This window comes from Macaca mulatta, chromosome 11 (assembly GCF_049350105.2).
Source record: "Macaca mulatta isolate MMU2019108-1 chromosome 11, T2T-MMU8v2.0, whole genome shotgun sequence".
Taxonomy (NCBI): domain Eukaryota; kingdom Metazoa; phylum Chordata; class Mammalia; order Primates; family Cercopithecidae; genus Macaca; species Macaca mulatta.
Genome location: NC_133416.1, coordinates 58,024,601 through 58,048,122, shown reverse-complemented (window position 1 = coordinate 58,048,122; position 23,522 = coordinate 58,024,601). Strand labels below are relative to the sequence as shown.

General features: G+C 41.3%; 1 protein-coding gene and 2 long non-coding RNA genes across 50 annotated transcripts in view; 1 reads left to right on the top strand and 2 right to left on the bottom strand.

Annotated features, from left to right (window-relative positions):
* Positions 1 to 23,522, top strand: part of LOC144332891 (uncharacterized) — a 46,829-nt gene that overhangs the window by 14,926 nt on the left and 8,381 nt on the right. The window lies entirely within an intron of this gene.
* Positions 14,148 to 16,497, bottom strand: LOC144332876 (uncharacterized). Its single transcript, XR_013401075.1, has 2 exons — positions 14,874 to 16,497; positions 14,148 to 14,757 (listed from the first exon to the last, which is right to left on the bottom strand). It is a non-coding gene; the product is annotated as an uncharacterized LOC144332876 (long non-coding RNA).
* The window catches only part of ATF1 (activating transcription factor 1), a 61,585-nt gene continuing 58,230 nt past the window's right edge, over positions 20,168 to 23,522 (bottom strand). For 46 of the 48 annotated variants that reach the window (XM_077952340.1, XM_077952344.1, XM_077952361.1 and 43 more), the window contains one exon: positions 20,168 to 21,820. In XM_077952340.1, coding sequence (XP_077808466.1) covers positions 21,676 to 21,820 — 145 coding nt within the window. In that variant the 3' untranslated portion in view covers positions 20,168 to 21,675. 48 annotated transcript variants of the gene reach the window in all.

Genomic DNA, 23,522 nt, shown 5'->3' with positions numbered 1-23,522 from the left:
AGGCTGTGGATCATAACTGCAGAGGTCTTCTTCCTGGATTTCCTCTGCCTTTTCTCCTCTCCTGCACTGTCATTTCCTCTCTTTGCTGGGATCACTCCTATCCGCAGACAAATATCCTCTGGTGTGGTAGGTAGCCTACAACATGCCCGCCAATGAACCCTGTCTCCTGGTATTCACATCCTTAGTGAGTTCCCTCTCCTTCAGTGTCGGCTGGATTTCGTGACTCACTTCTAGTAAATAGAAAGTTACAGAGATGATGGGCTACCACTTTCAAGATTAGGTTATAAAAAGATTGTGACTTCTGTCCTGAGCACTCTCTCCAGCCCTGTTGCTCTGAGGTAAAGCTGCTGCCATGTTGTAAGCTGCCCTGTGGACCTGTAGAGAGGCTGCCAGCAAGAGCCACTGAGGAACTGAAGTCCTCAGTTGAACAGCCGTGAAGAGCTGAATCATGCAATACCGCATGATCTGCTTAGAGGCAGATCTTCCCCTGATCACACCTTCAGATGAGACCACAGTGCCAGCTGACACCCTCACTGCAACCTCATGAGAGACCTTAAGTCAGAGACACCCAACTAAACTACACTCAAAAGTTCTGACCCACAGAAAGTACAAGATAAGTTGTTGTTTTAAGCCACTGCATTTTGGGATAATTTGTTATGCAGCAACAGATAATGTATCTGGTTTTTCCCACCTTTGAAAAATCTTCAATTGCCTTTATATCCCCTGCTTTCCTCTATAGCAAAATTTCACCCGAGAGGTTGTTTACAGTTACAGTTTCTACTTTCCACTTCTTCAACTTTTTTTTTTTTTTAATTCTTTTAGTAGAGACAAGGTCTACATTGCCCAGGCTGGTTTCAAACTCCCGGCCTGAAGCAATTCATCCACCTCAGCCTCCCAAAGTGTTGGGATTACAGGTGTGAGCCACCGCACGCGGCCCACTTCTTCACTTTTTATTCCTGTCTTTGTGTTTTAAAAATTTTGTTGGTTTTTGTTAATTTTTAAGAATAGAAGCAGAACTTTATTTCTCCTCTCAGAAAAAGAGACCTTGTCCACAGAAGCTCTTTTAGCTTAACCAGCTTCATCCCATTACATTTTTTGTTTGTTTGTTTTGAGTCTCACTCTGTCACTGAGGCTTGAGTAGTGCAGTGGCATGATCTCAGCTCACTGTAACCTCTGCCTCCCAGGCTCAAGAGATTCTCCTGCCTCAGCATCCCAAGTAGCTGGGACTACAGGTGTGTGCTTTTTGTGTGTGTGTGTGTATTTTTTTGTAGAGACAGGGTTTCACTGTGTTGCCTAGGCAGGTCTCAAACTCCTGAGTCAAATGATCAACCTACCTCATCCTCCCAAAGTGTGGGGATTACAGGCATGAGTCACTGCGGCTTGACCCCATTAAAATTTTTTAGAGAAAATTAAATGAGCCTCAAAACAAAACATCCTACCTCTCCTTTCCAAGTGAAACCTTAAGAGCCATGGTTATGGAGGATGAGGGCATTAGTACCAGGGCCTGGGGCCTGGGCTTTGGGGAGGCTTTGTCCTGCCACTTGGGGCATGTCTGAGTACTAGCAATTTTTAAAATAAAACTATTTTATTACACAGAATTTAAGCAATAACAGTACAAACATCCATGTATACACCACCCCATTCACTACATTTGTTTTGTTAAATATTTAATACATATAAAAGGATATTTATAAAAATATGCTCAGTTTAAAGAATAACAGTAGAATACCCATTTAAGAAAAAGAAGATTATTTTTGCTTTTGAAATCCCCTGTGTATCTCTCCCTCATTCTGTCTTTATTTTTCTCTCAGAAGTAACCAATATTCTGGATTTTGTATTTACTTCACTTATTCTCATTATAAACCTTGCCATACAGTATGGCAGCCACTCACCACATGTGACAATTTAAGTTCAAATGTAAATTAAATAAAAATTCAGTTCCTCAGTCACATGAGCCATACTTTAAGTGCTCAGTAGCCACACGTCACTTGTTACCATACTGGACAGCATAGTTGTAGAATATTTCCACCGTTGTGAAGAGTTCTATTATACAGCACTGCTTTAAACAATATAGTTGCCGGGCGCGGTGGCTCAAGCCTGTAATCCCAGCACTTTGGGAGGCCGAGACGGGCGGATCACGAGGTCAGGAGATCGAGAGACGATCCCGGCTAACACGGTGAAACCCCGTCTCTACTACAAAATACAAAAAAAATAGCCGGGCGAGGTGGCGGGCGCCTGTAGTCCCAGCTACTCGGGAGGCTGAGGCAGGAGAATGGCGTAAACCCGGGAGGCGGAGCTTGCAGTGAGCTGAGATCCGGCCACTGCACTCCAGCCTGGGTGACAGAGCAAGACTCCGTCTCAAAAAAAAAAAACAATATAGTTTTTAGTTTCACATGTTTTTGAACTGTATTAGTCAGGATTCTCCAGAGAAACAGAACCAACAGGAGAGTGAGGGGAAAAAAAAAGAGAAAGAGAGATTTTGGGAATTAGCTCACATAATTACGGAGGCTGAGAAATCCCACAGTCTGCCATCTGCAAGCTGGAGAAACAGGAAAAACTGGTAGTGTGATTCAATTTGAGTCTGAAGTCCTGAGACCCAGGAGTGTTGATGTCTGAGGACAAGAGAAGATGTCCCAGCTCAAAAAGAGAAAGAATTTGTCCTTCTTTCACCTTTTTGTTCTATTGGAGACATCAACAGATTCGATGATGCCCACCTACAGTGGCGAGAACAATCTTCTTTACTCATTCTCCTGATTCCAATGCACGTCTCTTATGGAAACACCCTCACAGATATTCCTAGTTGTGATTACCAGCCATCTGGACATCCCTTAGCCCCATCAGTTTGACACATAAGATTAATCATTACATGAGCTTTATATAAATGGAATCATATGATAAATTTTCTTTTGCAGCTAGTTTTTGTTTTTTTATTCAGCATTAGGTTCTTTACATTCATTTCTGTGGTTATCTAACTGCAATTCATTTACTTTCACCCACCATCATGTGCATATGCCACAAAGTATTTATCTACTTTGGAATCTGTTATTGATGGACATTTGCATTGTTTACAGGTTTTTTCTATTACAACTAATACTATTATGCATATGAGCATGAGTCTCTCTGGACTACATACTAGTGGTAGGATTACTGCATCATAAAGAATACCATCATCTTCTCCAAATAATGCCAAATTGTTTTCAAGAATGTTTCACCAATATTCTCTTCAAGCCAGTCATGGTGGCTCACACCTGTAATCCCAGCACTTTGGGAGGCTGAGGTGGGAGGATTGCATGAAGCCAGGAGTTCAAGACCAACCTGGGCAACATAGCAAGACCTCATCTCTACAAAAAATTTTAAAAATTAGCTGGGCATGGTGACACATACCTGTAATCACAGCTACTTGGGAAGCTGAGGTGGGAGGATCACTTGAGCCTAGGAGGAGCTCAAGGCTGCAGTGAACCATGATTATGCCACTGTACTCCAGCCTAGGTGATAGAGTGAGACCCTGTCCCTAAAAATAATAATTATTATATATATACAGATACATACACACATACCCGTATATACATATACACGCATATATATACAAATATACATACTCTTCAACTAGCAACATATAAATGGTCCCATTGCTCATGTCTTCACTGGTGGTTTTTCTTTGTGTGTGTGTGGCGGAGTCTCACTCTGTCACCCAGGCTGTAGTGCAGTGGCGCAATCTCGGCTCACTGCATGCAGCCTTTGTCTCCCAGGTTCAAGTGATTCTCCTGCCTCAGCCTCCCGAGTAAGTGGGATCACAGGCGCCCACCACCACACCTTGCTAATTTTTGTGTTTTCAGTAGAGATGGGGTTTCACCATGTTGGCCAGGCTGGTCTCGAACTCCTGAACTCAAATGATCCACCTGCCTCGGCCTCCCAAAGTGCTGGGATTACAGATGTGACCACCGCGCCTGGCCTTTAGGCATTTTTCTTTACTTTTCTTTTGCTTTTTCTATAGGATCTGCCAGGTTGTAACCAATGCTTTTTAATTTTTTACCTATCTTGTGGGTAGGAGTTGGGAATTGTGGTTTTAGTTTGCATTTTTCTGATTTTGAATGAGTTTGAGTATTTGAATATCTTTTCATATATTTAGGGAACATTCATTGACTATTTCATGTTGAGTACCAATTTATGTCATTTATTTGCTCATCTTTGTCTTTGCATGTTGATTTCATTGACTGCCTTCTCCATGCCAGACCCTGTTGGAAGAGCTTCGGCTATAACAGAACACAAAACAGAAGTCCTTGCCATCATGAGATTCACATATTGAATCATAAGAGATTTTTATAGGTCTGGATAATAATCCCGTTCCTGTTCCATGGTGAGCAGGTCTATGCAGACCTACCCCCAAAGGCTTGAGGGAGTCAAGAGGCTGAGGAAAGAGGCTGACAAATCCAGTTTCTCAGAAATATTTAATAGGGACTTAGAAGTAATGTCTCTGGTAGCTGAGGGAGGGCACCCAACCTCCAGAAAGTATAGATAGCAAGCTTTTAGGGTTAAGATGTGCAGCTGGTCACACCTGACTTTCTTATGGAACTTGTGACAACTGGGTAGGTTAGATAAGCATCTTTCTGAGGAGGTATCTCTACTAAGGGCATTGTTTAAAGACATTGCTGCAGAACACCTTGGCATGCAGGAGTCCTCAGTTATTATGGTGGTTTTGCTTCAAGATGACATCACTCTTGCCATTCAACAGGCTGTTTTCCTACAAATCCTGTGTCAATTTTTTGTTATAAATATTTCCTGGCCGGGCCCAGTGGCTGACACCTGTAATCCCAGCACTTTGAGAGGCTGAGGTGGGAGGATCACTTGAGGTCAGAGTTCAAGATCAGCCTGGGCCACAAAGTGAGACCCCATCTCTACAAAAAGAAAGAAAGAAAAGAAAAGTAGCCAGAGGTGGTGACATACACCTGTGGTCCCAGCACAGTGGGAGGCTGAGGCAGGAGGATCACTTAAGCCCAGGAGATTGAGGCTGCAGTGAGCCATATTCACACCACTGCACTCCAGCCTGGGTGACAGAGCGAGACAATTGTCTAAAAAATAAAAAAATGAAAAATCGACTTTGTAGCTTACCTTTCGCATTCTTTATAGTAGCTTCTGATGAAGCTTCTGATGAAGCTACTATAAAGATGAAGCTTCATAAAGAATGTGGTATCTTAAGAAATTATTTTAAATTTTAAATTTATTTTTATTTCAACAGTTTGGGGGGAACAGGTGGTGTTTGGTTGCATGGAAAAGTTCTTTAGTGGTGATTTCTGAGATTTTGGTGCAGCCATCACCTGAGCAGGGTACATTGTACCCAATGTGTAGTCTTTTTATTCCTCACCCTTCTCCCACCCTTCCCCCTGAGTCTCAAACTCCATTGTATCATTCTCATGCCTTCGGTCCTCATAGCTTAGCTTCTGCTTGTAAGTGAGAACATCATGATGTTTGGTCTTGCATTCCTGAGATACTTCACTTAGAATAATGGTCTCCAATTTCATCCAGGTTGCGGCAAATGCCATTATTTTGTTCCTTTTTATGACTGAGTAGTATTCTGTGGTGTGTGTGTGTGTGTGTGTGTATGTATGTATGTGTATATGTATATATTTTTATATATATATACACACACACACACCACATTTTCTTCACTTGTTTGATGGATGTTTAGGTTGTTTCCATATTTTTGCAATTGCAAATTGTGCTGCTATAAACATGCATGTGCAAGTGTTTTTTATTGTTGTTGTTTTTTGGTTTGTTTTTTCTTAAAATGACTTATTTTCCCCTGGGTAGATACCTCTGGGATTGCTGGATCAAATAGTGGTTCTATTTTTAGTTCTTTAAGGAATCTCCATACTGTTTTCCATAGCGGTCATATTAGTTTACATTCCCACCACCAGTGTAAAAGTGTTCCCTTTTCACCACATCCATGCCAACATCTATTATTTTTTATTGTTTTATTATGACCATTCTTGCAGCAGTAAGGTGGCATTTCATTGTGGTTTTAATTTGCATTTCCTTGATAATTTGTGTTTAGCATTTTTTCATATGTTTGTTGACCAGTTGTATATTCTTTTGAGAATTGTCTGTTCATATCCTTTGCCCAATTTTTGATGGAATTGTTTGCTTTCTTCTTGCTAATTTATATGATTTTATTGTAGATTCTGGATATTAGTCCTTTGTCAGATGCATAGTTTGCAGATATTTTCTCCCACCCTATAGGTTGTCTATTTATTCTGCTGATTCTTTCTTTTGCTGTGCAGAAGCTTCTTAGTTTAATCAAGTCCCATCTATTTATCTTTGCTTTTGTTGTATTTGCTTTTGGATTCCTGGTCATGAACTCTTTGCCTAAGCCAATATCTACAAGAGTTTTTCCAATGTTATCTTCCAGAAGTTTTACAATTTCAGGTCTTAGGTTTAAGCCAGTGATCCATTTTGAGTTGATTTTTGTATAAGGTGAGACATGAGGATCTAGCTCTGTATTAGTCTGTTTTCATAAATGGACTATAAAGTGCTTTATTAGTCCATTTTCATAAATGGACTATAAAGTGCTTTATTAGTCCATTTTCATAAATGGACTAAAACAGTGCTATAACTCCAGATATAACTGCTGGAGACTAGGTAATTTATAAAGGAAAGAGGTTTAACTGACTCACAGTTCAGCATGGCTGGGGAAGCCTCAAGAAACTTACAATTATGGCGGAAGGGGAAGGGGAAGCAAAGCACCTTCTTCACAAGGCAGCAAGAAGGAGAAATGTTGAGCAAAAGGGGAAGAATCCCTTATAAAACCATCAGATCTCGGCCGGGCGTGGTGGCTCAAGCCTGTAATCCCAGCACTTTGGGAGGCCGAGACGGGCGGATCACGAGGTCAGGAGATCGAGACCATCCTGGCTAACCCGGTGAAACCCCGTCTCTACTAAAAAATACAAAAAACCAGCCGGGTGAGGTGGCGGGCGCCTGTAGTCCCAGCTACTCGGGAGGCTGAGGCAGGAGAATGGCGTGAACCCGGGAGGCAGAGCTTGCAGTGAGCTGAGATCTGGCCACTGCACTCCAGCCTGGGCAACAGAGCGAGACTCCATCTCAAAAAAACAAAACAAAACAACAACAACAACAAAAACCCATCAGATCTCACAAGAAGTCATTCACTATCATGAGAACAGCATGGGGGAATTACCCCTATGATCCAGTTACCTCCACCTGGTCTCTCCCTTGACACATAAGGATTATGGGGATTATAATTTAAGATGAGATTTGGGTGGGACACAAAGCCTAACTGTATCATTCCACCACTGGCCCCTCCCAAATCTCATGTCCTTTTCACATTTCAAAACCAATCATGCCTTCCCAACAGTCCCCCAAAGTCTTATTTCAGCATTAACCCAAAAGTCCAAGTCCAAAGTCTTATCTGAGACAAGGCAAGTCCCTTCTGCCTATAAGCCTGTAAAATCAAAAGCAAGTTACTTACTTCCTAGATACAATGGGGGTATGGGCATTGGGTAAATGCACCCATTGCAAATAAATTGGCCAAAACAAAGGGGCTGCCAGCTACAAGCAAGTCCAAAATCCAGTAGGGCAGTCAAATCTTAAAGCTCCAAAATGATGTCCTTTGACTCCATGTCTCACATCCGGGTCATGCTGATGCAAGAGTTGGGTTCCCACAGCCTTCCGCAACTCTGCTCCTGTGGCTTTGCAGGGTACAGTCACCACCCCCCGCCCCACCCCTCAGCTGCTTTCACAGGCTGGCATTAAGTGTCTGTAGCTTTTCCAGGTGCATGGTGCAAGCTGTCAGTGGATCTACCATTCTGGGGTCTACTGGGCAGTGCCCCTGTGGGGAGTCTGTGTGGCAGCTCTAACCCCACATTTCCCTTCTGCACTGCCCTAGCATTATTTCTCCATGAGGACCTCACCCCTGCAGCAAATTTCTGCCTGGGCATCCAGGCATTTCCAAACGTCTTCTGAAATCCAGGCAAAGGTTCCCAAACCTCAATTATTAACTTCTTTGCACTTACAGACCCAACACCACATGGAAGCCACCAAGGCTTGAGGCTTGCACCCTCTGAAGCCACAGCCTGAGCTGCACATAGGCCCCTTTTAGTCACAGTTGGGAAACAGGGCACCAACTTCCAAGACTGTACAAAGTAGCAAGGCCCTGGGCCTGGCCCACAAAACCATTTTTTCCTCCTAGGCCTCTGGACCTGTGATGGGAGGGGCTGCTGTAAAGACCTCTGACATGCCCTGGAGACATTTTCCCCATTGTTTTGACTATTAACATTCAGCTCCTTGTTACTTATGCAAATTTCTGCAGCTGGCTTGAATTTCTCCTCAGAAAATGGGTTTTTCTTTTCTATCACATTGTCAGCCTGCAAATTTTCCAAACTTGTATGCTGTACTTTCCTTTTAAATGTAAGTTCCAGTTTCAAAACATCTCTTTGTGAATGTATAAAACTGAATGCTTTTAAGAGCACCCAAGTGATATCTTGAACACTTTGCTGCTAGGAAATTTCTTCTGCCAGATACCCTAAATCATCTCAATCAAGTTCAAAGTTCCACAGTTCTCTAGGGCAGGGGCAACATACTACTAGCCTGTTTGCTAAAGCATAGCAAGAGTCACCTTTATTCCAGTTTGCAACAAGTTCCTCATCTCCATCAGAGACCACCTTGCCTGGACTTCAGTGTCCATATCATTATCAGCATTTTGGTCAGAGTTATTCAACAAGTCCCTAGGAAGTTCTAAACTTTCCCACATTCTTCTCTCTTGTCTGAGCCCTCCCAACTCTTCCAGTCTCTGCCTGTTACCCAGTTCTAAAGTTGCTTCTACATTTTGGGGTATCTTTATAGAAGTGCCCCTTTATCTCAATACTAATTTACTGTATTCATGTGTTTTCATATGCTATACAGATCTGCCCGAGGTTCGGTAATTTATAAAGGAAAGAGGTTTAATTGACTCAGTTCAGCATAGCTGGGGAGGCCTCAGGAAACTTATAATCATGGCAGAAGGCAAAGGGGAAGCAAGGCACCCTCTTTAGAAGACAGCAGAAAGGAGAAGTATCAAGCAAAGGGGGATATGTCTTATAAAACCATTTTATAAGAGGGATACCCTTATAAAACCATCAGATCTTGTGAGAACTCACCATCTCGAGAACAGCATGGGGCAAACCACCCTCATGATTCATTTACCTCCACCTGGTCTCTCTCATGACATGTGGGGATTATGGGGATTGCAGAGACTACAATTCAAGATGAAATTTGGGTGGGGACACAAAGCCTAACCATATCAAGCTCAATTCTTCTACATGTGGTTTGTCAATTATCCCAGCACCATTTGTTGAATAGGGTGTCCTTTCCCCCACTTTATGTTTTCGTTTGCTTTGTCCAAGATCAATTGGCTGTAAATATCTGGCTGTATTTCTGGGTTTTCTATTCTGTTCCATTGGTCTATTTGCCTATCTTTATACCAGAATCATGCTGTTTTGGTAACTATAGCCTTGTAGTATAGTTTGAAGTCAGGTAATGTGATATCTCCAGATTTGTTCTTTTTGCTTAGTCTTGTTTTGGCTATGCAGGGTCTTTTCTGCTTCCATATGAATTTTAGGATTGTTTTTTCTAGTTCTGTTAAGAACAGTGGTGGTATTTTGATGGGAATTGCACTGAATTTCTGGATTGCTTTCGGCAGTATCACCATTTTCACAATATTGATTCTACCCATCCATGAGCATGGGATGTGTTTCCACTTGTTTGTGTTGTCTGTGATTTCTTTCAGCAGTGTTTTGTAGTTTTCCTTGTAGAGATCTTTCACCTCCTTGATTAGGTATATTACTAAGTATTTTATTTTTTTGCAGCTGTTGTAAAAGGGGTTGAGTTTTCTTGATTTGATTCTCAACTTGGCCGTTGGTGTATGGTAGTGCTACTGATTTGTGTACATTGATTTTGTATGCTGAAACTTTACTGAACTCATTTATCAGATCTAGGAGCTTTTTGGATGAGTCTTTAGGGTTTTCTAGGTATACAATTACATCATCAACAAACAGCAACAGTTTGACTTCCTGTTTACCAATTTGGATGCCCTTTGTATCTCTTGTCCAATTGCTCTGGCTAGGAGGAAATTCTTAACTTTAACATAATTGAATCTAACGGTATTTTCCTTTGTTTTATACTTTTTGTGACTTAAGAAATCCTTCCCTAAGTTGAGGTCATAAAGCTATTCCTTACAGTATCTTATAAAGGTTTTATAGTTTTTGTCTTTCATATTTATTTCTTCCATCTACCTGGAATTGATTTTTGTGTACGGTGTAAGGTAGAAATTCAATTTTCTTATTTTCCTGTATGAATAACTAATTGTTTCAATGCCATTTAGTTTTTAAACTTTTTTGTATGGAAAATGTCAAATATATACAAAAATGGATTAATAAACCACATGTACCCATCACCCAGCTTTGACAATTAACAATTCATGCCCAGTGTTACTACACTTTATCTCCATCTGCTTTCCCCAGTGTCCAAAATTATTTGGAAGTAAATTCTAAGAATCAGTCCGGGAGAGGTGGCTCATGCCTGTAATCCCAGCACTTTGGGAGGCCTGGGTGGGTGGATCACTTGAGGCCAGGAGTTTGAGACCAGCCTGGCCAACATGGTGAAACCCCGTCTCTATCAAAAATATGAAAATTAGCCAAGTGTGTTGGTCGTGCTTGTAGTCCCAGCCACTCAGGAGGCTGAGGCAGGAGAATCGCTTGAACCCAGGAGGTGGAGGTTGCAGTGAGCTGAGACTGTGCCACTGCGCTCCAAACAGAGACTCCATCTCAAAAAAAAAAAAAAAAAAGGTTTAGTCCTGTCTCGTTCTAAAATACATTGTGTTTGATTCCTTAGAGAAGAAATACTTCATTTGTGCTCTGATTCACTGAAGTAACAACATCAACACTTTAATAGCATCCATAGGTGTAGCTGATGCTAAGCCTCAGGATGCTGTTGCCCAGGCTCTTTACCATCACCTCCAGACTGTTTTTGTCTCCTGGTTTCATTTTCAGACTGGCCCTCCCACATAATGGGTCAGTGTCAAATACAAGTCCACATCCTTACAATCCATGATTCAAAAGGGAGAGAGAGAATGTCCTTTTCCAGGGTCCACAAATCAAATCCTGTAAAAGGACTCTGGTCTTCCCGGATCTCCTGCCCTTGCATTGGACCAGTCCCTGTGGAAAAAGGGATGGGGGCCTGTGATCTTGGCCAGATCTGGGCCATATGCACTGTCACTGATAACTCCTGTCAGAATCACATTGGATGAGTAGTGGGCCTGATCCCCAAAGGAAAGGGGTTTAGAGCAAATAGAAACAATAGATGTTCACTATAGAAAGCAGGAGTGAAAAACATGAAGTGGTTGAAGATTAGCCTTACCATAATTTTATTCTGATCACTTAATACAGTAGAGTCAAACAGGAATCCAAGTTTCCAACTTTATTTTTGGCATTGGAGAATCACAAAGAACCCTAGCTTCTTTATACTGCCACAGTTCAATGGAGTTAAAGCAATCAAGGTGTCATACAGCTCACTTGAGTTTTTAAAGGTTCTAAAAAGTGAGAATTCTACACCAGCATCGGTCATTGTTGCAGAATATCACCGAGGTCTGTTTAGTGTGCTGCTGTGTACTGGGAAAGAGACAATAATGGTTTTTTTTTTCCACTAACCATTTGTATACATATGTAAGTAATATAACTTTTATTAATAAAAGTAAATGTGATAAGAAAATTCTAAGAATATTATAATTTCAGTATTTTAATACTTATTTTGAAAACATAAGGTCTTTTAAAATATAATCACACTATTATACTTTAATATGAATTATAATTATTTAATGGCAACTCATTAAATGAAGCCAGCATTACGTTAATACCAAAAATCAAAGACATTACAAGGACAGAAGACTGTAGAAAAATATCCTTTATGAAGAGAGATGCAAAAATCTTCAATAAAGTATTGCAGATTAAGTTCAGCATTCTATAAAAACGATAATATATCATGACCAAGTAGTGGTTATTCTGAGAATACAAGACTGGTGGTTCAATATTAGAAAATAAGGCCAGGCGTGGTAGCTCATACCTATAATCCCAGCACTTCAGGAGGCCAAGGCAGGCCAATCACTTGAGCCCAGAAGTTCGAGATCAGCCTGAGGAACATGCCGAAACCCTATCTCTACAAAATACAAAAACATTAGCTGTGTGTGGTGGCACATGCCTGTAGTCTCAGCTACTTGGGAGGCTGAGATAGGAGGAATGCTTGAGGCTGGGGAGGTTGAGGCTGCAGTGAGCCGTGATAGCACCACTGCACTCCAGCCTGGGTGACAGAGTAAGACCCTGTCTGAAAGATCTAAATAAATGGAGAGAGGCACAGAGCAAGATGGCAGAATAGAAGCCTAAACTGTTCATCTGTCCACTGGAGCACCAAATTTAACAACTAATTGCACACAGAAAAGCACTGTCACAAGAAATAAAAATTAGGTGAGCAGTCACAATACCTGGTTTTAACTTTGCATTGCCAAAAGAGTCATTGAGGAGGGCAGGAGAGACAGTCTTGAGTCTAACACCCCTCCACAGTCCCCTGGCAGTGGCCCTGCAGCGCACAGAGAGTATCTGTGTGCTTTGGGGAGAGATAGTGACTTTACACTGAACTCAGTGCTGCCCTGTGAGAGTGGAACCAGTGCCCATGCATAGAGGGGGCATTTGGACAAGCCCTAGCCACGGGGAAAATTGCCCATCCCAGCAGTCGGAACTTGAGTTTCACAGCCAGCCTCACCACCGCGGGCTGTAGTGCTCTGGAGTCCTAGGTATACTTGAAAGGCAGTCTAGTACACAAGGACTGCAATTCCTGTGCAACCCCTAGTGCTAGGCTGGGCTTAGAGCCAGTGAACTAGGGGGGCACATGACCTCAGGCAACACCAGCTGGCATAGCTAAGGGAAGGCTAACACCCTCCCTCCCCTGGCCCCAGGCAGTCCAGCTCATAGCAACGAAAGTGAGTCCTTCCTTTGCTTAAGGAGAGGAGAGTGGAGAGTAAAGGGGACTTTGTCTTGCATCTTGGATACCAACTCAGTCACAGAAGGATAGGGCGCTGGGCAGAGTCATGAGGCCTCCATTTAGGCCTGAGTTCCCAGACAACATTTCTAGACACACCCTGGGCCAAAAGGGAACCTGCTGCCTTGAAGAGAAGGATCCAATCTTGGCAGGATTTATCACCTGCTGACTAAAGAAACGTGCTGGCTTCGAGGGAGACCCAGCGCATTCCCAGCTGTGGTGGCTATGGCGAAAGACTCCTTGTGTTTGCGAAAAGCGGAGGGGAAAGCAAAGGGAACTTTTTCTTGCACCCGAGGTACCAGCTCGGCCACAATGGGCTACAAGCAGGCTCTTGGGGCTCCCCGAATCCAGGGCTAGGCTCTTGGATAGCATTTCTAGACTTGTCCTGGGCCAGGGGGGACCCACTGCCCTGAAGGGTGAGTCCCAGACCTGGCAGCATTGACCACAGGCTGACAGAAGAGCCCTTAGGCTTTAAGCAAACATCGGCAGTGGCCTGGCAGAGCCACCAGTGGGCCAGTGGTGCTGGTGGCCACAGGGAGCGGCTCCATTGCCTGTGGAAAATGGAGGGAAGACTGGGAAGGACTTTGTATTGTGGTTTCAGTACCAGCTTAGCCGCAGGAGAACAGGACATCGGGTAAATTGCTAAAGGTTTTTTTTTTTTTAATTTCTCATATTTCTCTATTTTGCTTAACATCCAGATCCTGTATTAGGTGCACTGAAGTTTAGATGTGTTTTATCTTCTAGGTTAATTGAATATTTTATTTTATTTATTTATTTTTGAGACAGAGTTTTACTCTTGTTGTCCAGGCTGGAATGCAATGGCATGATCTCAGCTCACTGCAAACTCTGCCTCCTGGGTTCAAGTGATTCTCCTGTCTCAGCCTCCTGAGTAGCTGGGATTACAGGCACATGCCACCATGCCTACCTAATTTTTTTTTTTTTTTTTAGTAGAGATGGGGTTTCATCATATTTGTCAGGTTGGTCTTGAACTCCTGACCTCAGGTGAATCGCCCACCTCAGCCTCCCAAAGTACTGTGATTACAGGAGTGAGCCACCATGTCCAACCTGAATCCTTTATTTTTTTTTTAGTGGCTGATTTTGTCCCAAGTAATTATTTTTGCTTTAAAGTCTATCTTGTTCAATATAGTTATGCCAGTTTTCTTTTGGCTAGTATTTGGTATAAGTTTTTCCATGTTTTTACTTAAAGTACCAAGTCTTCAGCCTTGCTGTTTCCTTATATTTTAATTTACTTCTTATAAGCAACATATAGTTAGATTTTATTTCCTAATTCAACCTGACAATCTTTGTCATTTGACTAAATGCCCAGTTCGTTTACATTTATTATGATTATTTATACATATGGACTGATTTCTACCATCTTATTTTGGGCTATTTGTCCCACCTGTTTATTTCTTTTTCTCTCCTTTCTTGTCTTCTTTTGGATTGATGAATGTTTTTACTGGGTATAGAATTCTAGGTGTTTGTGCACAATGATAAAGTGAAAAGTAAAGGGCCCTTTTGTTCTCTTTTTGTCATCTCCAGAAGTAGAGTTTGAGCTTGTGAAAAACCATGGTTCATATGTATTTGGCATCCTTCGCCTACCACAATACTTAGTACATAGTTAATTAATAGGAATTCCATTTGTTTTGATTATCTTTGACTACAACTGGCATTAGATGTGGCCTTTCCTTTTTTTTTTTTTTTTTGAGACGGAGTCTCGCTCTGTCGCCCAGGCTGGAGTGCAGTGGTGCGATCTCGGCTCACTGCAAGCTCCGCCTCCCAGGTTCACGTGATGTGGCCTTTCCTTTTAAAAAATGTATTGCTAAGAAGTCTAAGGCAGTTTTTGTTTAAATGTTTTGTAAACTTAGCCTATGTTATTTGCAACTTTTCTGAATTAAAAAAAAAAATTAGCAAGCCTTTTCCCCAGATGCGATATTAAATTCTAAGAGCTGTCAGTTGGGCAAAAATGTTTAGATCATTTTTTTCCCAAAATTAATTATTAAATTACCATACCTACACTCCTTACTAAATTTCCTCTGGTCTACTTGATCTTTCATTTATGGAATGGTACAGTATTAAGGTACCATTTATAAACTTCTAAAAAAATACTACAACCCAGTATGCATTATTTATGGATCCATGTCAATATTAAAACATGGACTGGGCTGGGCGTGGTGGCTCACGCCTGTAATCCCAGCACTTTGGAAGGCCAAGGTAGGTGGACTGCTTGAGCTCACTAGTTCAAGGCCAACCTGGGCAACAGGGCGAGACGACGTCTCAAAAAAAAAAAAAAAGAAAGGAAAGAAAAAAAGTTATTTTGGAGTTAGAGCTGTGTAAATCAGCGTGTAAAACTTCTGTGATTTTAAAATGGAGGGTTGCCATCTAGTGGACACATTTAAATATAACCTTTAAAGTCTTTCATAGTAAGTTATGATGCAATGGAATAAAGCTTTCCAGACTCTTCCACACCACACGTTAAGAAAGAAAGTATATTCTGATAGTTAAAACAACAATTTGGAATTTATCAGATCTAGGTATGAACCCTAGTTTTCTTATTTACTGTGTAACCTTGGGCAACGTTTCAAACCTTTCTGTACCTTAGTGAGTTTGAACTCAGAACTTCATTGATTTAACACGGTTCCCAACTTACAAAGGTTCGACTTACCATTTTTTGACTTTATGATAGTGTGAAAACGATACTCATTCATTAGAAACCATGCTTCAAATTTTGAACTTTTCCTGGGCTGCTGATATTCAGTATAATACTCTGGCAATGTCGGGCAGTGGCAGAGACCCGCAGCTCCCAGCCAGCCACGTGATCACCAGGGTTAACAACTGTTACTCTACAGTGCACTGTGTTGCCAGATGATTTACTTGTAGGGTAATTTAAGCATTCTGGATACGTTTAAGGCAGGCCAGGCTAAGCTATGGTGTTGGCTAGGTTAGCTGTATTAAACGCATTTTCAATTTACAATACTTTCAACTTACCATGGGTTTATCAGGATATAACCGCATCATTAACAGTAGAGGAGGTCAGGCGTGCACACCTGTAATCCCAGCACTTTGGGAGACCAAGGCGGGTGGATCACCTGAGGTCAGGAATTCCAGAACAGCCTGACCAAGGTGAAACCCCACCTCTACTAAAAATACAAAAATTAGCCAGGCGTGGTGGCACTTGCCTGTAATCCCAGCTACTCCAGAGGCTGAGGCAGGAGAATCGTTTAAACCCAGGAGGCGGAGGCTGCAGTGAGCTGAGATCACACCATTGCATTCCAGCCTGGGCAATAAGAGCAGAGCTCCATCTCAAATAAACAAAACAAACAAAAACAAACAAACAAAAAACAGTAAAGGAGCATCTGCATTACAAAGTCCTCCAGTGAACTAGACTAGACTGTGGGGATAGTTTCCTAGACTGTGGGGAGATAGGAGAGCACAGAATTAGACAGTCTCCCCCTAGAGTTTAATAAGGGTTGTGTTAGGTGTACTGGGGAGGGACTACTATTAATATTTTAGAATGGGCAGTTAGAAATTGGGTTTAAATCTTAGATCCCTTAATAATGCTTATATAACCTTAGGCAAATGCCAGTCTCGAGGATGACATTAAGACCTAAGTTCAACAAGAGCTGTATCACTGCTTCGTTCATCACTCTTTTCCTAGTAATGCTTGGAATAGAAAAGGCCTTCAATAAATATCTGCTGAGTGAATGAATAACATTACCTTAGCATTACCTGAACACATTTCCTGGTGCATAAGCACTCAATAAATTTCAGATATTAAGGAAATTACATGACTATGTATATTATGTACATAGAAACCTTGGACTTAAAATAATTTTAGATTGATACATAATTTACCAGTTAAAAATTGTCATATACACTTACTAAAGGCAGAAAACTGCTGCATGTAACCCTATCAATATTGAGGGAAGGCCAGGCATGGTAGCTCACACCTGTAATCCCAGCCAAGGATTGCCTGAGGTCAGGAGGTCGAGACCAGCCTGGCCAACATGGCAGAACGCTGTCTCTACTAAAAATAGAAACATTAGACAGGCATGGTTGTACACGTCTGTAATCCCAGATACTCGAGAGGCTGAGGCAGGAGAGTCGCTTGAACCTGGGAGGCAGATTGCAGTGAGCCAAGATTGTGCCACTGCACTTCAGCCTGGGCAACAGAGTGAGACTCCACCTCAAAATATATATACATATTTTTTTTTCCTATACACACACACACATATATATAATTTTGTCTATATAGAGAGAGGAAAAGGATCTCAACCATGCAATGGCAGAGAGATAGAGTCTTTAATGCCTACCTATGTCTGCTACAAAAAAATTTGCACCAATAAAGGGAGACAGTTATCAGAATCTCAATCTCAAAAGTGGGAAGAGGGGTGGTGGGCACAGTGGCTTACGCCTATAAACCCAGCACTTTGGGAGGCCGAGGTGGGTGGATCACTTGAGGCCAGGAGTTCGAGACTAGCCTGGCCAACATGGAGAAATTGCACCTCTACTAAAAACTTTTTTTTTTTTTTTTTTGAGACGGAGTCTCACTCTGTCGCCCGGGCTGGAGTGCAGTGGCCAGATCTCAGCTCACTGCAAGCTCCGCCTCCCGGGTTCCCGCCATTCTCCTGCCTCAGCCTCCCGAGTAGCTGGGACCACAGGCGCCGCCACCTCGCCCGGCTAATTTTTTGTGTTTTTAGTAGAGACGGGGTTTCGCCGTGTTAGCCAGGATGGTCTCGATCTCCTGACCTTGTGATCCGCCCGACTCGGCCTCCCAAAGTGCTGGGATTACAGGCTTGAGCCACCGCGCCCGGCGCACCTCTACTAAAAACTATAAAAATTAGCCAAGTGTGGTGGCACACGCCTATAACCCCAGCTACTTAGGAGGCTGAGGCAGGAGAATCACTTGAGCCTGGGAGGTGGAGGTTGCAGTGAGCCAAGATCACGCCACTGCACTCCAGTCTCCAGTCTGGGCAACAGAGCAGAGCAAGACTCTGTCTCCCCCCCCCAAAAAAAAAAAAAAGTGGGAGGAGGGGGCGTTAAATGGCCTAAACCTCTTCCAAATGACTGTCCCTCAAAAATTCCTGCCAAACTCTCCTAGAACAGCCTTCTGAATTCCACTATCTTGAGGTATGTGTTCCTTCACTTTTATAGTAAAACAAACAGTATTTATTAAAAACAGGCCAGGCGAGGTGGCTCACACCTGTAATCTCAGCACTTTGGGAGGCCAAGGTGGGCAGATCACTTGAGGTCAGGAGTTCGAGATCAGCCTGGCCAACATGGTGAAGCCCTATCTCTACTAAAAATACAAAAATTAGCTGGGCGTGGTGACACATGCTTGTAATCCCAGCCACTTGGGAGGCTGAGGCAGAATTGCTTGAACCCAGGAGGCAGAGGTTGCAGTGAGCCGAGTGGGATACTGCACTCTAGCCTGGGTGATAGAGCGAGACTCTGTCTCAAAAAAACAACAAACAACAAAAAAACCCTACTTTGTACAACAGAGTAAATGATGTAATGATGATTATGATTAGGTTTTGATGTACTTTGTAAAGCTATGAAATTTTTTTTACTATAACCTGTGATTTTTCCTTTAAAGTAGCTGTTAAGCCCTTAGTCAAATTTCATTTTATCAATTTTATAGCATCTTTTGTGGGAATCTGAACTGCCATCATGACAACTCATTATATAATTCCAAGCCATAATACATTTTTTGAGACATGGTCTTGCTCTGTCACCTAGGCTGGTGTGCAGTTGTGCAATCACAGCTCACAGTAGCCTCGATCTCCTGGGCTTAAACTATCCTCCTACCTCAGCCTCCCGAGTAGCTGAAACTACAGGTTCCTGCCACCTTGCCCAGCTATTTTTTGCACTTTTTGTAGAGGCAGGGTTTCACCACATTGCCCAAGCTGGTCGCAAACTCCTGTCACCAAGCAATCCCAATGCCTCAGCCTCCCAAAGTGCTGGGATTACAGGTGTGAGCCACCCGCCTGGCCTAATACACATTTTTATATCCCTCCTGTGACCCCATATTTTAACTGGAGAAGAACGCAAGTTTAACCTAGTAGTTGCAATATAATTATTGCTGGCCAGGCGCGGTGGCTCACGCCTGTAATCCCAGCACTTTGGGAGGCCGAGGCGGGCGGATCACGAGGTCAGAAGATCGAGGCCATCCTGGCTAACACAGTGAAACCCCGTCTCTACTAAAAATACAAAAAAAATTAGCTGGGTGTGGTGGCGGGCGGCTGTAGTCCCAGCTACTGGGGAGGCTGAGGCAGAAGAATGGAGTGAACCTGGGAGGCGGAGCTTCCAGTAAGCCGAGATGGTGCCACTGCACTCCAGCCTGGGTGACAGAGCAAGACTCCTTCTCAAAAAAAAAAAAAAGAAAAAAAAAAAAATATATATAAAATTGCTGAATGAATAAATATAGTAAGAATTCCAAAATGCTAACAAATGCCCATTCTTCCTGCTCTGTTCAATATTATTAAAGGAGTATCTTATTACCCTGTGTGTTTGTGGACAATAATCTATTTCCATAAATATATAAATGAGCACATTGATAAGTAAAATAGCAAGTTGAACTAAGGAAATAATTTGATTGATTAGTCTTTTGCATTTTGGAAGTCTAATTTCATGTTTGGACTATAATCCCTTAAAAAGTTGGTAAGTCCCACATTGGATTCCAATTAGAAAAACATACAGGAAAATAATTTGTTATGCATTTATGGAACCATTAATGGTTTGCCCTGGCGTGTTTCATATAGCTAGAGTAAGTAACTGGGTCCAGTGAGCAAGGCCCTATACCAGAAGTCTGAAGGCAGCAGTTTACAAATATTTGCAGATGTCCAGCTGTTAAGGCACTAAGAGCTAGGCTACCTGTTGTAGACAAGCATGGTGTCTACCCAATAATATATTATCTGTTGAAACAGTCTTTTGACATAACCCAGTGACCTCATACCTCCCATATTTTTAGGCCTAATGGGCCACCAGTTTGAGAGTCTGGCTTTATACAAGGTAGTAAGTGGTATAAGTAATCCCCCTGGTGATCAAAGTTTTTTTTCTTTTCTTAAAGTGCTGTCAAGTCAACAGAGTCCCATTTTAAAAGACCCTTTTAATGAGAAATTTCATCAGGAGGGTCAAACACAAATGTATCAGTTAAGATTTCTACATAGTATTAGGATAATTAACAGTATGGCCACCAGCAAGCTTATCATTAATATACCAAGCATTATATTTTACATTCGGTAGACTATCAAATGTCCTTTAATTTCACAGACAACAATATGATACATACTATGTAAGAAGCACACAACAGTTCTGCAGTACAATTTTAAACTGTATACAAATTGGAAATACAGATGTTAAACACTGGTGTACTGACAGTATTTCTGAATTTTAGATAAACTGCATACAAAATTTACAAAGCAAGTATTAGCCAATTTGAAAACTTTACTTCCTATAATATAAAAATGATACTTTGAGACGCAAATTTTACTAAAGTATATAAACATTTAAAATAATCATTAAAAACTCAACATTAGAATTTATAAAGATCAGCTATAAAAATATATTGGCAGTCACTTTTCTTATAAAGGTACCATTTACTACATTACAAAATAGTCTCTAACATAAAATTGCCTTAATAACTATAATCGAATCTGATAAACCTTACATTATTAAATTGATTATAAAATCTTCTTAGAAAAACTTTGGTATGCATCTTCAGAAGGTTTTTAAAAAATAATATTTTAAGGGCCTGTAAACATTCCATTCTATTAAAGCACAGCAGAATAAGTAATGGATATTCAACTGCATACAGAATATAGAATCAAAAAAACAATTTATTATGTATTTGTAGAAAATCACCATTACCAGAGTAAGCAAAAAAACCAACTATTTAAAAGTATCAAACTTTTAAACAGTTCTTTTTCCATTCTGATAAAAAATGTTATAAAATCATCATACTCCATTCATGTACCTTAGATGCCTTTTAGGATAAGATCTTAAAAATAATTAACCCACTCTCAAAAATCCATTCAAGTCCAATAAACAAACTTTAAAAAACCCACTTAAAAAGACTTGACAGTAGAACAAGTATACATAATCAGAACACATACTTTATATATTTAGTAATGTACTAGGTTTTCTCTTACCTTTGTAATTTAGAATTTATTGGCAGAAACACACACACACACACACACATATATATATATAACTAAAAAAGGTAAATTTCAGCAAACAGAAATGCAAACCTGTAGGGTAAATTGATTTACTTTTAAAAATTCAGTTTATCAAATTTCATCTTCTCTGCCATTTTGGATTGGCAACTATTGGTTACTTAGAAAATTTAGACTTCTGAAAGTTCATTTCTTGCTCCTTGAATATGTTTAATTTCTACAAAGCTTCCAGTTGTGCCCGCAGTTTCCTTGAGGTCATTTTTCACTTTCTCCTTCTGTCACTAGATATCGTGCATAAGATAGTTATCCTTGAGTTGGAAAAGCCTAAATAAAAAGTTTAACTTTTGACCTTTTAATTTATAAAACTCCACTAAGAAATCCATTTAATTTTTATGCAAGTTCACAAAAATATTTTCTTTCTTAAGAATCAAACACTTTTATTGGAATAAAGATCCTTCAAAGTTTTTAACTCTTCTATTAGAGTTTTATTTTGATTTTCCAGGACTGCAACTCGGTTTTCCAGGCATTTCACATATTCTTTCTTCTTTCTGCGACATTCTCGAGCAGCTTCTCTAAATATGAGCATTAAAAAATCATTGTTAGAAAAAACTTCACGTTCTTTTTTTTTTTTTTGAGACAGAGTCTCGCTTTGTCGCCCAGGCTGGAGCACAGTGGCCGGATCTCAGCTTACTGCAGGCTCCGCCTCCCGGGTTCACGCCATTCTCCTGCCTCAGCCTCCCGAGCAGCTGGGACTACAGGCACCCGCCACCTCGCCCGGCTAGTTTTTTGTATTTTTAGTAGAGACGGGGTTTCACCGTGTTAGCCAGGATGGTCTCGATCTCCTGACCTCGTGATCCGCCCGTCTCGGCCTCCCAAAGTGCTGGGATTACAGGCTTGAGCCACCGCGCCCGGCCTAAAAACTTCACGTTCTTTAAATGGTAAATGTTCTTCAGTAATTTTCCGTGGTCACCTTTTTTTCTCTTTAAAGTATCATCTACACATAGTGAACACATAGATCTTAAGTGTAGAATTCAGTCAGTTTGGCAATTGTGTGTACCTATATAACCCACACCTGTCAAGAAAACAGAACACTCCCACTGTCCTAGAAAGTTCCCTCATGCCCCTTCCTAGTCAGTCCCCTTCCAAGCAACCATTGTTTTGATTTTTATCACCAGAGATTAGTTTTTTTCCTATTCTAGAACCTCATGTAAGAGTGTCATGCACTACGTACTCTTGTATCTGGTGTCCCTTCACTCAGCACATCTGAGATTCTCATCCATGTTGCTGTGTGGGGGGTTGTTCCTTTACATTGCTGGACATATTCCACTGTATGAATATAACCACCATTTGTTTATCCAGTCTCTTGGGCTGTTTCTAGGGTTAGCTGCATAGGCACGTTTTTGTGCCAGTCTTTTTGTAGACAGGTTTCATTTCTCTTGAATAAATACCAAAGAGTAAAATTATGGGTCCTCTGGTTAACTTCTGACACATTACTTCTTTTATTTAAGTTCAAATTACGAACAATGCTTAAGCAAATACTCAGTTCTGTGCATGTCCTCTTAAAACATTTCTGTGAAGTCATATGTAAGTTTATATACATATAGAAATAAGAAGTATTGTCCAGGCATGGTGGCTTATGCCTGTAATCCCAGCACTTTAGGAGGCCAAGGCGGGCAGGTCACCTGAGGTCAGGAGTTCGAGACCAGCCTGGCCAACATGGCAAAACCCCATCTCTACTAAAAATACAAAAATTAGCCACAGTGGCACATGCCTGTAATCCCAGCTACTAGGGAGGCTGACACAGGAGAATCACTTGAAGCTGAGAGGCGGAGGTTGCAGTGAGCCAAGATCGCGCCATTGCACTCCAGCCTAGGCAACAGAGCAAGACTCTGTCTCAAAAAAAAAAAAAAAAAAAAAAAAAAAAAGAAACAGTACTATTTTAAGATTTTCATGCTATATATGTAGATACTATTTGCAACTTGCTTTTTTAGTACACATCTCTCCTTTTAAAAGCACTATACAAAATCTATCACTTCACAAAAATACTTTTATTTATTTATTTTTACCTTTAAGCTCTGTTGGAGTTAACAGATTTTTAAGTGGCTTCCAGTAAACATTCTTTTTCTTTTTTCTTTGTTTTGAGACAGGGTCTTACTCTGTCACCCAGGCTGAGTGCAATGGCACAATCACGGCTCATTGCAACCTTGACCTCCTGGGCTCAAGATATCCTCCCACTTCAGCCTCTCAAGTAGCTGGGACTACAGGTGCACACCA